The following is a 17,477-nucleotide window of genomic DNA, read 5'->3' on the forward strand; positions in this document are numbered from 1 at the left end:
AGATAGATAGATAGATAGATAGATAGATAGATAGATAGATAGATAGAAATGTTTAATAATTCAACTTATTTTCTTTTAGTCCTCTTCGTCTCCCACACCCTATAAATTGACTGCGCTGCGTTCAGGCATCATGGGAAACAGCCCGATCACGAGAGGGTTACGTCTTCTACCTCAACACCGGTGTACCGGAAGTGCAACTGGTGCGAGTTTAATGGACAAGGAAGAGACATTTGTTTAAGTTTAGCTTCGAGTACACATATACTCTCCCTTTTTTTTTGTTTTGTTTAAAAGTCTGTTTTTAGTCGTCGGAATGCCTTTATTTTCCCAGAATCCTTTTGACCAAGATGTCGGTGAGTAAAGTGCTTTTTTGTGTATTTTCAGGGACTCCGAACCGATGACGAGGACAGAAGCTAATGCTAACTTAGCTCCTGTGTTAGCTGGCTGTGAAGTTACGATGTTTAAGCGCGGACTTTCGTTTTACCTTCAACAAACAGAAGTCTGGGGCACTACCTAATGTGTGGCTGACAAACTGACGGGCTGTCAACAGCTTCCTTGAAGCTTCTCGGACAGTTCGACCGCTGGAATGAGCGACTGTCTTTTTGTAAACAACTTTTGAGTCTGAGTCATCATCATGAGGATGAGGAAAAAATCCCTATAACGTGTAAGATATTAAATTAAATTAGATTATTTGATACATCATTTGTATAATGCTAGCATGGTGGGAAAAATATCCATGGCAAAGAAAACTAAAATCAGTCAAACCGGGTGATAGTGCCACTTTAAAAAGGTGCTTATGATTTAAGACTGATAATTTTTAGTTGTATTTAAAATCTGTTGGTTTTAAGCTCACTTACAGGAAAAATAAACACAATTTAAATGATTGGAATTTTAACTTTTTATTAATCCAATTAACAGTTGTATGTGGCAAATAAAAGCAGACTTAAGGTTTGTAATGGAGTAATGTTGAATAAAGTGTGCCCTTCTGGTTTTTATATTTGTCTGGGACGTTACTTCCCCCGGGCCTTCCACTCCCTGTCTGTCTTCATGACAAATCGCATCATCGGTTCAGATCAAGGGAACAGCTTTTTCCAAAATGCTTATGCTCATTGTGTTTTAATAACTTGAGTTATTGGAACGTCCAAATTTGAAGCCAAGTTGTTTTTTCCCCGCCCATGCTCATTTTAATAGTGTCTTCAGTCTGTACATGAGAGTTCAAACAGTAGAAAACAATGCGGCGACAAACCAAATACGACGCTTCACCTTTAGCATGTGAATTCAATTCACTTTATTTAAATAGCGCCACATCACAACAGAAGTCTTCTCAGGGGTACAGAAACATTCGCATACATAAAAAGTCAGTTAATAACATTATTCGTCTAAAGAGCAGATTTCTTTGAGTTTTCACTTTGTCACAGTCTCCCACCCGAAGCAAGCACAAAGGCAACAGTGGAAAGGAAAAACTCACTCGGGAAGAAGCAGAACCAGGCTCAAGACAAGTGGTCATCTGCTTCGACTGGCTGGGTTTATGAGGAACAGGAAGGAGGAACAGATACACAATGGCAGGTCCAGGATGGAGGCCATCAGTTTTTTTTCTCTCGCAGGAAGACTAGAGGACTGAAATCGCATGTTAAGAAAGAATAATTACAAATACAAACTATTTATTTGATGAAATGAGGTCAATTTGTCCTCCAGTAGTCTAAGGTTTTATAGCAGCATAGGATAAGGAATAGGTCAGGAAACCAAGCCGACTAACTATAGGATTTATCAAAAAGGAAAGTCTTCAAACTGGACAATGTGTCAGCCTCATGGACAGAAACTGGAAGTTGGTTCCACAAGAGAGGAGCCTGAGAACTGGAAGATCTGCCTCCCATTCTGCTTTTGGAAACTCTAGGAACCGCAAATAAGCCTGCAGTCTGAGAGCAAAGTGCTCTGATGGGAAAATATTCAATTCAAAAATACTTTATTAATCCCAAAGGGAAATTATTTTGTTGTTGTAACTCGTTATCCTCATTTCATTAAGAGATGTTATAGATGCTGATGGCTGTAGACAGGAAGGATCTCTTGTAAAGGTCCATCCCACAATGGATCTTTAGAAACTGGTTGCAAATGCCGTCCGATCCGTCCACCCAGACTCAGCTGGCCTCTCGGTTCCCCCGGGCTGTAGGACCGCCTGAATGTCGGGCAGAACTCCTCCCAGAGCGATGGCCACTCCTCCCAGCAGCCTGACGAGCTCCTCGTCACTGCGGACAGTCAACTGTAGGTGCTGAGGGACGATCCTGTCCTTCTGCTGTCATGAGCCGTGTTTCCTGCTAGTTCCAGGATCTCAGTGGTCGGGCACTCGAGCCCAGCTGGCAGGTAGATGAGAATGCGTCCACAGAACATCCTTTTCAACTCATTTGAGGCTGTAGCTGAGATAATATTTGAGCTTTTGAGATGTTAATCAGCTGTTGGTTGTAGAAAATGCCTTGTTGCCATGGTTACGCATCATAACAAATGTCCAAAACTAAAGAAGTTTCAGTAAAAATCCTTCCAGCTGCACAGCGTCCGATACCAGAGGAAACAATCATCAAAAAAATGTGATTTACATCCAGAAAAAGAGGAATTAAAGTTTCCAAAAGCAAAATCTCAGAATGAAAGTGACAGAGCTGCTCCAACATGCAGCCACCTGGAGCGGCGCAATTCTAGAACTGAATAAGTTCTAGAATTGCTCAAACAAACAAACAAATTTCTATAACATAAATAATATGGAATAAGATCTCTAATATAAGATGGAGCTAGGTTGTTGAGGGCTTTGTATATTAGAAGTAAGGTTTTGAGTTCTATTCTGGAGATACAAAATGACCACGTCGTCCCTAAATATTCAGATGACTTGATGATTACCTGCCAAGTTCAGTTACACTTTCAATGGTGTACATGTAAATTTTCCTCAACGCTTCCTGGTTCAGCTTTATTAGCAGCACAGCCCGTCTCATATGACGAGACAATGGTCCGCTGTTGACTCGGGAGTCACGCACGTCATGATAAATGTCTATCGGAGGGATTTCCTCGTTTTATGAAGTAGTTGTTTCTGTCCGTGTGTGACAGAAAACCCACGTCTTGTAAAAATTAAAACGACAAACTAATGCGACTATTTCTAGGTATTGTGTTTTGGGCTTCCAGGCTGTCGTGCGACATCCATTTGCTCTAAAATAGATCCGTGCTTGCTTTGCATAAGTGCGACACTTGCCCACTGTGGCTGCTGGCATGGAAAACGAGCAGTCACGATGGCAGCTAACACGTTTTCACACTTCACCATATGTACTGTGTTCATGTTGCCATATTTCCAGAGAAGGCAACAAATGAAAACAACACAACAGATGACTGGGGGCTCATCATGGACATCTGTGATAAGATCGGGACGACGCCCAACGGGTAAGCACGACCAAAGGTTTTTCCTCTGAATGTTAAAACATGTTGGCGTTCCCACAAAAACTGTGGATCTCTTAAACGCTGTATTGCCTTTTTGTTTTTGTTTGTTTCAGACTTTAAAAGGGGTTTACCACATTAACTATTATCAGCTAACCCCCAGCCCTCTAATGTGCAGATACTGTGCTTTGTTTAATAATTACTGAGCCGAGAATTAATCACCATTTCCCCCTTCGGTACAGACCAAAGGACAGCCTGAAATCCATAATGAAGCGAGTCAACCACAAAGTGCCTCATGTTGCCATGCAGGCCCTCAATGTGAGTTCAATACAACAAGTTGTGGTTTTAAAATGTCATAAATCTATTTTAAGATGGCTTAGGGTTGTATTTAAGCTTTTATGTTTGTATCCATTTGATTTTTATCCAAACTGGAACGCACTGTAATAACACAGAGGGCTAGAAAAGTATCTGCACCTCTTGGTATTTATTTTACCCCTGCTTTACAACAATCTAATCGTGGTTCTTGAAGGCCTGCTTGACCTGCATGTTTCACAATGACTGATTACTGCTTCATGTTCTGCAGAAGCCAGTGGTTCATATGTGGTGTGTTGGAGCAGAGAAACATGTAAAACCTGCAGGATGGGGACCCTCGGGGACCACGACTGGACTGCGTCTCAAGTTAATTTCTAGTTTGAACCAACGTAAAATCATTCGGATTAATGAATTAAATCCTTTACTTTAAAACTCCAACCATAAAACCCACTGTAGACGATACCTTAGAAATACCATTACTGTTTTTTGTTTTTACTGAAGATGTTTAAAGTAATTTAATAAGATTTTTATTGTGCACTGTTGATGGCAGTTTGAAGCGACACGAATCGTTCCTTCATCCAAGTCGTCCTGAACAGTTCCCTCTATTTTTAGATGTCTGTGTTCACTCGTTCACACGGTGAAAACCTGAGTGTCATCCGGCCCGTTCATTATAACAGAGGCTTGGCCTGCTCTCAATGAGTCTTTTAAATGATTCAGTTATCATTCTCTGGGTTAAAATAGACTCAAGTCCTGCTTCTCTCCTGTAATGCAGCTTTTTAATTTATGTATTTCATCCTTTAGTTGCTGGGTGCTTGTGTATCAAACTGTGGCAAAATATTTCATCTGGAAATCTGCTCCAGGGATTTTGCAACTGAAGTACGAAATGTTTTGAGCAAGGTACGTAAATCTTTGTTGGTTTTTATTCCATTCTTATTTTCTAATGGTCTGTTCTGGGCAACCCCACCTGAAATATTGCAGACTTAATAATTTCATGTTCATGAAGCCCATCAACATAAATTTGGATGTTATTGTTGTTAAAGTGCCAAGTTTCCTTTAGAGCGTCACATAAATGTTAATGTTCTCTGCCGTTCAGGCTCATCCTAAGGTGAGTGAAAAACTGAAAGTGATGATGGTGGAGTGGGCCGAAGATTTCCAGAAGGATCCGCAGCTCAGCCTGATCGGTGCCACCATCAAGTCTCTGAAAGAGGACGGGATCAGCTTCCCGACCCCATCCTCACAGGTGTGTGGGCGTTGGGAAATGTAGCACAAGTTTTCTTGTAAGATATCCCCGAGAGGACGGTAAAGAGTTTAAACTTCTCAAGCAAAGCACTGATCCGTTTGTTTTGAGTTCAAATCAGATCCTCGGTCTTCAGCTGCCCACGTAGAAATCCACAGTCTGTACCAGAAACATTGAGTTGGGACTTAAAGGGACAGTTCAGATCTCCTGAGTTGGGTTTCTGTGGAAAGGTTATAATGAAGATAACCACAATATTGCTTTGGTATTTATTGCATAACAATAAATGACAATACAAAATAACAATTCAGTGCCATCTTATGGGCTGTAAATATTTTATTCAGTCTGGAGCCACAAAAACATCAATGTGTCTAAAAAAAAAGTGCAAACACAATCAAATATTTTATTAAAATTGAACTCTGCTGCATTCACTGGAGATGCAAAGGTGCACATTTTCTGACATCTCATTAATTCTGATTAAATTAACTCGTGCTCAGCGCTTCTTCGTTGATATTGTTTCAAGTTGACAAATTTTTAACGTGGGTTTTATTTATGTACAAAATGTCATGAACAATACAAAACCGCCCCATGTTTAACCGAACTGATGAGCTAACGGCTAGTCTGAGCTGATTGCTGCCATTTTCAAACGATTCCAAACTAAAATATACGGTAGCAGCTCGTGCTAATCTTTCATAAACCTGCACGCTGCCATCAGTTCAGCATTACACAGAAATATTGTGATGCTCCTGTTGGAAGTGTTACAGCTGCTATTTTCACTTACAATCACCACAGAAGTCCAAGTAAATAATTACAGGTAAGTAGCAGGTAATTGCAGCCATTATGAAGTTTTAGGAAGGAAGCGCTCCACTTGTTTCTCGATCGCTCAGACTAGCCATTAGTTTCTTTATTGTCGCATGTGGTACATGTGGTGGAACGAAATCGTGTACACAGGGTCCCAGTTGCATTAGCTTGTCAACTCCATCACAACTGATCTCCTTCTACAAACTGAGGCTCAAAGAGCAACCTAAAACGGGTACTATACTATTTGTTCATAAGAACCTCTCCACAGAACCACGCTCTGAACTATCGTTTTAAAAGCCACCTCATCAGATTATGTTAAAGTACAATTTGGTATTTACTGTGTCCTGTGCCAACCAGCCATTCATCCATAAACAATGAAAAGTCACAATCTGTAACTTGTTTTTAGTAGATGGAATTAAACCATCAGGAATTTAATGGCAACACTTTCCAAATTTCAGAGGTCTGTGATTACCGTAATTTCCGGACTATTGAGCGCACCTGAATATAAGCCACGCCCACTAAATTTTAAATTGGAATACAATTTTGTACATACTGTATATAGACCGCACTTGTGTGTAAGCCACAGGAGTCCACGCTGTAACATCGATATTTGCTAATTTAATTTTTTTAATTCATTCAACCTTTTATTTATACAGGCTAGTCTCACTGAGTCACGAAGACCCACCCCCCAAGAGAGATGTGTACTGGGCAGAGCACCCGGGTGTGACCAGGCTAAATGTTTTGGAGGCATGAAGCTTGTTAGCCGTTAAAAAAAAATAAAATCTATAAATTAGCCACAGCTTTGTACAAGTTGCGATGTTCAAAGTGTGTGAAAAAAAGTAGTGGCTTATAGTCTGGAAATTACGGTACAGGTGTGCATGTCACAGATTTGATTAGTTTTATTTGTAGGCCTTTTTATTTTGTTTCTGTTCCACTGCTTGGTCCTCGTGTTAACTGGTATTTAACTTTATACGTTTCACAAATTGAAGAAAACTTCAGTCTCGGGCTCTTGTGACAAATCTGACCTACATCTTATATAGAGTTCTATTATATTTTGTACGTGTCGTATTTATCAAAACACCTTTCACGTGCATGTAACATGCACTTGGTGTGAATCTGGTTTTGAACACTAAATGTAAATGTGGGACATAATGAACAGCAGCATGGCTTCAGTTTGATTCTTGTGGGACCTCCGATTGTTTTCTCGTCCCTGCGTAGCTCCGTCCAGCGTTGGTGCTGCGTGCTGTATTTGTAAGAAAAGCTTGAGAAACGTGAATAAAAAGAGAGCAGGCGACCCATGAGGCAGCAGGTATGACATTTAATCTGTATGGGCTCATGAGCGAGCACCAGCAGGCTACGTGCCTCAAGCTGTGGCGGTGTTTACCTTTTTAGACACAAATGTCAGATTTTATTCGAGCAGCACGGAGGCATTTCTCTTGTGCTTGGATTCAGCTGCACACCATTAAGCCTCGTGAAATCAGTTTTAAGTTCCTGCTGTTAACCTCTTTGTTGGGAGGATTTGTTTGATTTTTGTTTTATTGCTGCACGTTGCACCGATCAAAGTCCAGAGAAACAACAGAATGGATGTCCCGATGCATGCTCAATAATCCAGGTAGAAAAATCTAGCAAAGTTAAGTCGGGTTCTCTGGACGGATTAAAACAAATTAAAAACTTGAAACGTTTCGTCTTTTATACAAAAGACTTCCTCAGTCCGAGGTGCTGTTTTCAGCTCAGTCTTATAAACAGCACCTTCTCATAGTGGATCAACCAGTTTGCTGCTGACATCCAGATGATGAAGACCATCAACCTAACCACCGATCGTCAGTGCCCTGATGGCTGTTTGTTATCCACAGGGGGCTGAGTGATACTAGCAATCACAGCATTGTAAGAGGGGGACATTTGGACATGGAAGCTCCGCCCCTGTTTAATGATGGACGGTTTCTTTTCACAAAGATGGCCTCCTTCACTCCTCTCTGAAACAATCGTTCCTCTCTGTCCAGGATGTGCACATCTTCATCCCTGAAAGAGTGACCGCTGGCCTGGAGATGAGTGTAGACCTCAGAGTCCTGGCCTGATGATGTTGATCTTCTGTGCTGGTCCATCCTTTTGGCCAGTGGCTGTTTAGTTTCCCTGATGATCACCTTTCTGACCCTGAACAGCATACACAACATTACTCTGTTTGTGCCGGGGGACTGGATCTTTGGGATGAACCAGTCTTTAATGTATTTTGGGGTTTAAAAGCCACTGGGACGTTATGTTTAGAAAATAAACGTCTCAGTTTCTCTGATACTCCCTCAACATATGGAATGACCACTGGTCTGGGTCTGGGTTCCTCCTTTTCACCTGTTGGCTGACTGGAGTCCTGTTTGGGTTTCTTCTCTGCTTTCAGGAAGGCCCAGTTAGGATATCCACATTGCTCTAGAGCCTGTCTTGTGTAGGATTTCTCCTTCTGCCTGGCTCCTGAGCAAGTGGGGACGCTGTCTGCTCTGTGGTACAGAGTCCTGATGACTCCTAACTTGTGCTCCAAAGGGACTGAGACTGAGACCTCACAGTCCAAGAAAGCCAACCTGCCATTTTTTACATCTTCTCGTGTGAACTTGATGTATTTATCCACAGAGTTGATGTGGTCAGTAAAATGTTGGACTTCCTGAGATTTGATTTGAACCCAGGTGTCGTCAACATACCTGAACCAATGACTTGGTGGTGTCCCTGAAAAGGACGTCAAGGCTCTCTTTTCTACCTCCTCCATGTACAGGTTGGCAACAATAGGAGAAACTGGAGACCCCATAGCACACCCATGTTTCTGCCTATAATATTGCTCCCCATATGTGAAGTACCCTAAACTCATATTTTTTTTTATTTTTAGTGGTTATGCCATAATTTTCTTCATGCACACACACGTGACCTTCTGTTTCTATATTGACCGCAGGGGTCCAGCACAAAGGTCAGCACACCTGCTGCAAATAAAGCGCCAGATGATGAAGACCTGGCCAAAGGTAAACCTAGATGTTTTTTCTTTTTGTGAGCTGTAGCACGCTTGAAGTAAGAAGTTGTGTTTATGTTGCCAACATATTTGATCATCTCAGTGCAGTTATTTATTTATTTTTATATTTCTCTCAGCCATTGAGCTGTCCTTACAGGAGCAGAAGCAGCCAGCAGAGACACGACCCTTGACCTCCGACCCCCCAAACTGCACTGTTGGTGGCGGAGGGTCAGAGGCCCGGAAGGTGCGTGCGCTGTACGACTTTGAAGCAGCTGAAGATAACGAGCTCACCTTCAAAGCTGGGGAGGTTGTTCTGGTTTTGGATGACAGGTAATCAACAAAAACCAGCAGGTTTCCAGTTAAAAGCACCAGTGAGATGTGCACGTAGGAGGCGTTAGAAAATAATCAACTGACATGAAGAACAACTCTGCATAGCCTTAATCTTAAGAAATTAATAAATGTATGTTTATTTTTTCGTTCAGCTTTTTCAGGACGATCCTGCTCTGACTTTTGGTGTTGGTGCAACTTTAGCTTTTTGAAATATTTAGCCTTTTCTGACTTTTTTTTTCTCAGAAAATGAATTGAGCTCATTTTCCATCCTTCAAATATTTAATCTGTTTACAACCTTTTGCTGCTCCTTTCACATTTTGTTCTGCTTCAGCTTCTTTCAACTTCTTTCTGAAAATATAAACTTTTTTTCAGCTACTTTTAACAAATTTCAGCTGTTTTGTACTCCTTTCAGATTCTTTCTGCTAGTTTCAGTTATTTCAGCTGATATTTAGCCGTTTTATGCCAATTTAAGCTTTTTCAGCTAATTCCACAATTTTTGCACTCATTTAAACTTTTTTCAACCTAATTCAGCTAAAATGTCCTATCTCCACTTCCTTCTGGTAATTTCAGCTTCTTTATGCATTTTTAGCTGCTTTTCAGCTGTTTTTGCTATTTTAGGCTTTTTTCAGACAATTTCTACTTTTTGTTTTGTTCATTTCTGCTTTTTTCAGCCTAATTTAAGCTTGTTCTACCTTTTTTTTCTTAGCATTTTTTTTAGCTAATTTCAGCTGTTTTCAGATAAATTCAAGTTTTTTGTTGTAACCTACTTTCAGCCTAATTTACTTATTTCTTCTAATGTAAGCTTTTCCTGCTGTTTCAGCTGCTATTTAGCTGTTTTTATGCTAAATTTAGCTTTTGCATCTACTTACACATTTTCTTAGCTCATTTCAGCTCTCTCCACTTCCTTCTGGCAGCTTAAGCTTCTTTCTGCCTTTTCAGCTACTTTTCATCAATGTTTTTTTAATTTCAGCTTTTTTTAGTTAATTTCCAAATTGTGCTCATTTCTTATTATTTAAAGATAATTCATGAAATATTCTTTCTGTTGTCTTCTGTTAACTTAGGCTTGTTTTTCTATTTCAGCTAATTTCAGCTGTTTTTTCATCCAGTTCTTCAGCAATAAGCATTCACACTGTACTCTAGTTTACCTATGAGCTTGAGACTCGCATACAAAAAAAGCTTAATATAGATTTAGACATATTGAAGTTTCTTTTTTCTATTTTTGTAAATATTTGCAAATATGAACAAAGCCTATATTTTGACTGTCACCTGCCTAAGACGGATATTATTGAATGTTTACCTCTGGCTTTATTCTGTTCCCTGAACTTTGTGCTTCAGACTGTGTAGGGTTTCACAACAACGAGACGATGATTCCTTCGCCTGATTTAACTTTTAGGCACACTCTGAGTACGTTTAAGCGTCGGAGGCTTATGCATTAATTTATATTTCTTATTTATGTTGTGTATATTTGCAGCGATCCAAACTGGTGGAAAGGAGAAAACCACAGAGGAGTCGGGCTTTTTCCCTCAAACTTTGTCACGACCAGTCTAAACGCTGAGCCGGAGCCAGGTTGGTCTTTATATTTACCATGTCGCGTACACTTTGTTCTGCTGGCGTTGTGCATTGTTTCTTTTGAAAGCAGCCTTATTGCCGCTCTGCTGATTGGTTTAAACGGAAGCGGGATTGCTTCTTGGCTGCTAATGAAGAAACATTTCCTTCCTCAGTGGTTTATGTTGAGAAGACGGCCTCTCCTGAAGAGACGAGCCTGGAAACCAAAGCTGAGCCTGAACCCGTCTACATTGACGAGGTGTCACTTTTCCTCATGTATATAAATCTACAATCCTAAATCACTTCTTAGTCAAATCACCAACCATGATCTCCTAAATTCTGTGTGCAGGCGAAGATGGACAGAACGCTGGCGCTGCTGCAGAACGCAGATCCTGCAGATCCCACTCCAGACTCTGCAGAGCTAACCCAGCTGGAGGGTATAAACTCATATTCTGCTGTAAAACCCCCTTGAATTAAGCTTTTATTTTCTCACTGTTTTTTCTCCGTGTGTCAATATCTGAACAGATGCGTGTCAACAGATGAACCCCCTGATTGATGAGAAGCTGCAAGAGATTGACAGGTCTATTTATTACCTTGAATAAAAGTTTGAATTGTTGCTTTGTAAACGATGTTTGTTAATAAACGTCTCGCTGTGTTGCAGGCATCATTCAGAGTTGTCCGAATTGAACCTAAAAATGATGGAGGCCCTGGAGCTTTACAACAAGCTCATGAACGAAGCTCCGTTCTACACGGCCTACTCCAAGATGCAGACCCAGTACGGTCCAGCTGGATCTTCTGTGCCCATGCAGGTCAGAACCGTGCAGTGAAGCTGCTCCGAACTGGACTTTATGTTTTATTTTTGTTTTGTAGAAACGACAATACAACTACAAACCATCATGTGCAATTTAGAGCTTGGCAATGACATTTCAACATTCAGATAGTCGATGGAAAATGTAAAATTTGAACATTTTGTTCTTCTTCTTTTGGCTGTTCCCTCTTCAGGGGTCTCCACAGCGAGTCATCCCCCATCTTACGCCTTCCTTCGCACCGTTTGTCCTCACTTGTCCTCTCTAACTGCATCCATCCATCTCCTCTTTGTCTTTTCCCTGGCAGCTGCATTCCTAACATCCTTCCTGTCCCTCCTCTGCACACGTCGTGTTGTTGTTCTCACTGGCACCTGGTAGTAGCACGATGCTAACACTGTTACGAGTTGGCTGTCGTGTGCCGAGTTTGCCAACGGTTGAGGAGCTTTCAGTGATGGGGGTTCTTTTATCAGCTCAACACCTGCCCAAAAAAATCTTGAGTGATCCTGCATCTGTTCTTGTCATCGTCACCATTTTATTTGGGACAGTTCACCTTCCACTGGTGAGCTACATCTAGTGCCAGAACATAATAAAAATATGCACCCTGCCTCCTGCAGTGATCCAACAGACGGCTAATTCATAAAAGATGAAGGACCACGAGTATCTCTGTAGATGTAATTTGAACTCTGTCAGAGTAAGACTTGTGATTGTTACTGCAAGTCTTGATCCTGACTCCGGACCTGCACATTTCTGCACATAAAATTGGCAAATTGTTCTTTAAAATCAACCGAATATTTTGGGGCATCTTTAAATATTTGCACAAATGAACCCATTTCTAGTATAAGTCAGTGACCAAACAGAACCTTCAATGGGAAAAATGAAAACCTTTTTTGAAAAGTCACAGAAGACTCGAATGTAAGCCACCAGATTCATCTTTAGGCAAAGGTCACGTGTAAATATGATGGGTTTATTGTGATCTGACTGTTCTTTAAACGGTTTTGTAACGCACCTGATGTGATGGTGAATAGGTATTCACTTTATGCCTTAAATCAATGCACAGTTTGCTGCTCAGAGCGGTGCACTGCAGACGCTCCGTTTTATTCTTCTTGTACAGAGTCAACATGAAGCAGAGCTGTCGTGCATAATTTAGGGATGGATTCTGTCAGAAGTCTCTCCACAGATCTGAAACGGGAAATGTTCCTGTTTAAGAAGGATGTTTAGTTTGACCGTGTTCATGTGCAGCAGCTTCAGTAACGATTAAACTTCATCAGCATATACCTGAACTTTAACATAATGTGATTTACCATACCTCCTTTTTATTTATAAAACACTTAAAAACGGCAACAAGGCCGACCAAAGTGCTGTACAACAAAACTACAAGCAAAGAACACAGAATAAAAGACATAGATGCACAGAGATAAAGATGAGAACAAAATGACCAACTTTATAAAATACAGAAAAGTTAAAATCAACTCGCACTGTGTCAAAAGCCTCGGAATAAAAGTTTTTAAACGAGACTTAAAAACGGTGAGAGGGAGCCTGCCTGACATGCAGTGGTAACTCATTCCACAGTTTTGGACCTGCAACAGAGAAGGTTCTGTCACCTCCGAGCTTAAAACGAGTGTCTGGAACCAATAAAGCATCTGGTCTGCTGACCTCAGCGCTGTGGGAGATATGGCTGCAGCAGATCATAGAGCCAAGAGGGGCAGAACTGTTCAAAACATGCAGAAGGATTTTAAAATGAATTTCAAAGTGAACTGGGAGCCAGTGAAGGGTGGCCAGAACTGGAGAAATGTGCTCTCTCTTGCCTGTACCAGTAAAAATTTGGGCTGCGGCATTTTGAACCAGTTGTACTTGTGCAATAGAGGTCTGACTGATTCTAAAAAGAAGTGCATTGCAGTAATCGAGCCTGGATGTTATGAAAGCATGTGTTAATTCAAGATTCTTTTTTGTCATTCCACATCATGTGATACATGTGGTGGAATGACATTGTGTACACGGGATCCCAGTTACACCCAACAAAGTATTAAAAGGTAAAAGAAAAACAGTAATAAGATCTAAGATATGAACTAAGAAAAATTACTATTAGTATTATTAATAATAATAATGTTGTCGTCGTTGTTACCGTCACAAGGTTAGTGTTGGACAGTATGGGCTTCATTCTAGACAGTCACCTCAACTGTAAAAAACAGGATTTAACGATCATGTTTACATCATGACTGTTTAGTTTCATAGAAGGGTCCATTTTCACTCCCAGATTAGTGACAATTTGTTTCTCTAACGGGGCTACAGAGGAAATATCGATACAGTGGCTCCTGATTCTGCCATTAGGTGGAAACAACATGATTTTTGTCTTCTCATTAAAGTTTAAGAAATTTAAAGCCATCCAATCCCTCATGTCAACCAGGCAGCCAAGAAGAGGTTGGATAGAACGTGCTACAGAGAGAAGTAAATTTGACAGTCATCGGCATAAAAGAAAAGATGTGGCATTTACAAAAAATAGCACCTAGTGACAGCAGGTATAAGGAAAAGAGAAGAGGTCCGAGAATGGAGCCCTGCGGCACCCCAACCAAAGAGCTGCTGATGTTGAAATGTATTCCTTGATGTTGACACAAAAGGTTCTATCGTTAAATCCGATTTTAATGAAAACGACAGAAAACATTGACTTCATGACTGTTTTCTGTCCTCCTTATTTTTAGCTCCTTGTGGTCTTTGTTCTCGTGACATCTGGTCAGTAAAACCGTTTTTATTTTCTTAGATTTGTCTGACATTCAGGCAATATTTTTTACTTCTTCCAGTAAGATTCTGGGCCTGCCTGTGGTTTTTGTTTCAGCAGTGACCGTTGTCTGAGTAATGGCTGATGTCACGTCTCCCCCGCAGTTAGAAGTCTGTGGTCAGGCCCACACCCGGGTGTCCATCTGAGTATTTGACCTCGTTTTAGTTTCTCCCGGTGCTGTCACGCTCACTGTGGTTATTTTAGCACCTGTCCCAGTATTTACCATTACAACAGTGACCTTTTTAAATCCCAACTTGTTTTGTGGCGTTTCTAAGTTTAATGACGATAACTTGGCAAGAATCCTCCTTTTCTAGTTCTAGTTGGGAACACGTCTTGATGTAAAACACTAACGAGTAAAGTTTTATTTTTAAACTTTGCACGTGTGGGTGTAACCTGAACCAGGAATGACGTTTAAAAGGGTTTTAAAGAACCATGTCTCAGAGGATAAAACTACAATTTGGCCAACAGGTTTAATTATAATAATTGCATAACGTCTATTAGTAATCAGTCTTTTTGTATTTTTTTTTTTTTTTAAGAATAATTACAAAAGTTCTTTTTCACTATTTTGCCAAGTTTAGCTTCATATTTATTTGGTCTACATTTGCATTCTGAGTAGCTGCTGTTTGGACATGAATATTAGAAACCTGCAGCTTTTTTTTGTCTCATTGTAACTGATAAAAATATTGATCTGCCCACTGAGGTGCAGATACGTTCATTATTCCACTACTGCACCGCTTCTAGTTCTGGTTCCAGCCAACTTTTAATCCATTTTGACTTGACAGGTTAGAGTTTTTGAAGTAGCTGATATGTCTAGGTAGGTTTATTTTAAATCGGGTTAATTATTTCTGCTTTTTGTCTGCATGTTCTCTTCAAACATAAAATTGCTGCTTTTTATGTGAAAAATAATAATAATAATAATAATAATGTCATCACAATGTCAGCACTGTATGTTTCCATACAATGGCGAAATTAGTCTCTGCATTTAACCCATCCACCACCAGGTGGTGCAGTGGGCAGCTATTGAAAGCGCCCGGGGGACATTTTTTTGGGGGATTAGACGTGCTGCCCAGAGACGCCACGTGATGTGCAGTGACTGGGGATCGAACCTGGGACTCTCGGGTCCCAAGCCGGCTGCCCTGCCTCTACACCATCTCAAACGTAGCTTTCAAGTTTCTTGTGCTGTGAAAATCTTAGTACCTGTTAATTTGCATTTTTTTTTCTACTTCTGAAAGAAGCTGACTGAAATTAAACATTTTAAGGTTGTAAAAATCTGATGGCATTAAATTTACCAGGTTCTTAATAAACTCCTCTTGTTCCTGTCCGGGTTTTCTCAGGGTTACCTTGGACCAGCTGGCGCCCCATACCTGCCTCCAGGGATCCCCCAGGTTCCCTCTGCGCAGTCCTACTCCTTACCCTGCGACCATCCTGGACCACTACACTCGCTGCCCCCCACGGTGTCAGCCCCACCCAGCAGCCAGGCCACTCAGCCTCCTTACATGAGGTAGGACACGAGCCACGTCTAATCCCTGAACTGGAACTGCACATTTATGGAACAGCCCCACTGCAAACGGGTTATCAGTGGTCGTGTCATGTGTCTAGTAAAGGTAGCTTGACACCTGGGATGTTTAACGGTAACGGCTTCAAATCGTTTAATTCAGCTACAGAATCCGTTAGCGATGTGCACAGTTCTCACACGGTCTGGAAAGGTTTAGATTAGAGTCCAACCGATATGGACGTTTTGGCTATCGTCAATACCAAAATTGGTAGGTGTGTGCGACCGCCGATAACCGATATAATGGCTGACAAATTTTGCACTTAGTTCACCCCCTAGAATCTCAGTAAACAGCGAGTGGAGCGGGGCTTGTTTATTTAGCGCAGCTGTTAGCAACCATGAAGCTAAGCTAATCAGCTCCACTGTGCTGCCTTTTGTTCAAACGTAGTAATTAGTTCATCACGTGAGTAAGTTGCATAAATGAGGCGATAAATAAATTCATAGTTAATAATTAGTTTAAGTAAATTAATTCTAAAAATGGTTAAAATGTCTTTGTTTTGAATTCCAATCAGAGTGAGACGTCTGATCCTCGTCATATTGTACGTGCAGCACGTGAGGTAGTGAGTGCTCTCACCACAGAACAATCTTTGACGTCTGTTCTCCAGTAAAACAAGTGCTTCGGAAAATGAGGGAGAAAACTGCTAAAATTCACGCTTGTGCCTTGGGAGACATTGTTTTTTTTTTTGTTTTTTTTTCAAATTCATAGATAAAAGCTCTTCAGTAAAATCAATTTTTGTTTAGGTTGTTAGATAAAATGTGATCTGCACAAACCTTAAATATGTTCTATGTAAATGCAAAACGTTAACCGCAGCGTTTGTTTCTTGTTCTCGCAGCGGTGGACTGAACTCTCAGTACATGAACCAAACTGCTGGAGTTCCTTATCCTCCCCAGGCGGGCGTGGCCATGGATATGTCCGCCTATCACAACTCTAGCATGCCTCCCGTGTCTTATCCTGTCTCCGCCCCCCCTCACCAGGCTCCTCCTCCTCAGCAGCAGCCAGCCGTGTACTACCAGCAGCCTCTGCTGTAAACGTCTCGACTGGCAGCAGGCCTTGGGATGCACACCTCAGATAATTCAGCTCATGTGGCTCAACATCTGTTCACTTCCTTCAGAACGTCTTTTGGCCTTATCCTTTCTGTCAAGTTGGGCGTACGACACTGCACGGGTCTGCTGTGCGTCAGGTGTTTGCAAACAGAAGTCTTTTTACAGTTCACACGAGAACTGTTGGGTTTGCCTCCAAGTGCAGGACAATGTCATTTATGCCACTCTAATATTTCCAGACTAGTTTTCCAGGAATTTATAAAAAAAAAAAAAAGGTCACGTTTAGAGCTGGATAAAGATGGTTAGACAACACAACTGTAGATAAATTGGGGGGGAAACGTCTCTTATGTCTGTTCTTTCTACGTAACTTTATTTTCCTCTGGTCATGTGGAGGAAGCAGCAGAGTAGCTCTAGTCCTGGTCTACTAGCAGTAGCAGCATTTCAGCTGCTTCCAGCCTCGTAACAACAGCGCTGTCTCCAGTGGGAATAAAATAAACACTTCTTGCACATCTGCATGTAAAGTGCAACCACAAGCCTTCACATAAGTTACGCTGCTGAAAATGTAGTGTTTCAATCAGAGCTGATTATTATTATTATTATTTTGGCCTCAGATGTGTGAGATAGAAGAAGCGGCCTGTGGACGGTCAGGGTAACTAAAACTGAAAACACCAGATGTCCGTGGGCAGAGAGACTGA

General features: G+C 41.1%; 1 protein-coding gene across 1 annotated transcript; it reads left to right on the forward strand.

The window, feature by feature from the left end:
• Positions 1 to 131: 131 nt before the first annotated feature.
• Positions 132 to 17,102, forward strand: stam2 (signal transducing adaptor molecule (SH3 domain and ITAM motif) 2). Its single transcript, XM_037686247.1, has 14 exons — positions 132 to 350; positions 3,327 to 3,411; positions 3,648 to 3,723; positions 4,519 to 4,614; positions 4,811 to 4,957; positions 8,682 to 8,748; positions 8,873 to 9,065; positions 10,537 to 10,631; positions 10,787 to 10,869; positions 10,960 to 11,047; positions 11,136 to 11,190; positions 11,272 to 11,419; positions 15,524 to 15,690; positions 16,575 to 17,102. Exons 1-14 carry the CDS (start codon positions 311 to 313, stop codon positions 16,768 to 16,770), a joined length of 1,536 nt encoding a protein of 511 aa, XP_037542175.1. The 5' UTR covers positions 132 to 310; the 3' UTR covers positions 16,771 to 17,102.
• Positions 17,103 to 17,477: the final 375 nt, after the last annotated feature.

Source organism: Nematolebias whitei, chromosome 13, assembly GCF_014905685.2.
Source record: "Nematolebias whitei isolate Nwh7 chromosome 13, NemWhi1, whole genome shotgun sequence".
Taxonomy (NCBI): Eukaryota; Metazoa; Chordata; class Actinopteri; order Cyprinodontiformes; family Rivulidae; genus Nematolebias; species Nematolebias whitei.

Bases quoted from the DNA above. Each gene is read 5' to 3' on its own strand.
- stam2 (XM_037686247.1), top strand. From the start codon at position 311: ATGCCTTTATTTTCCCAGAATCCTTTTGACCAAGATGTCG. The intron at 3,412-3,647 runs GTAAGCACGACC...CCTTCGGTACAG, and splicing joins ATCGGGACGACGCCCAACGG to ACCAAAGGACAGCCTGAAAT. The intron at 15,691-16,574 runs GTAGGACACGAG...TTGTTCTCGCAG, and splicing joins ACTCAGCCTCCTTACATGAG to CGGTGGACTGAACTCTCAGT.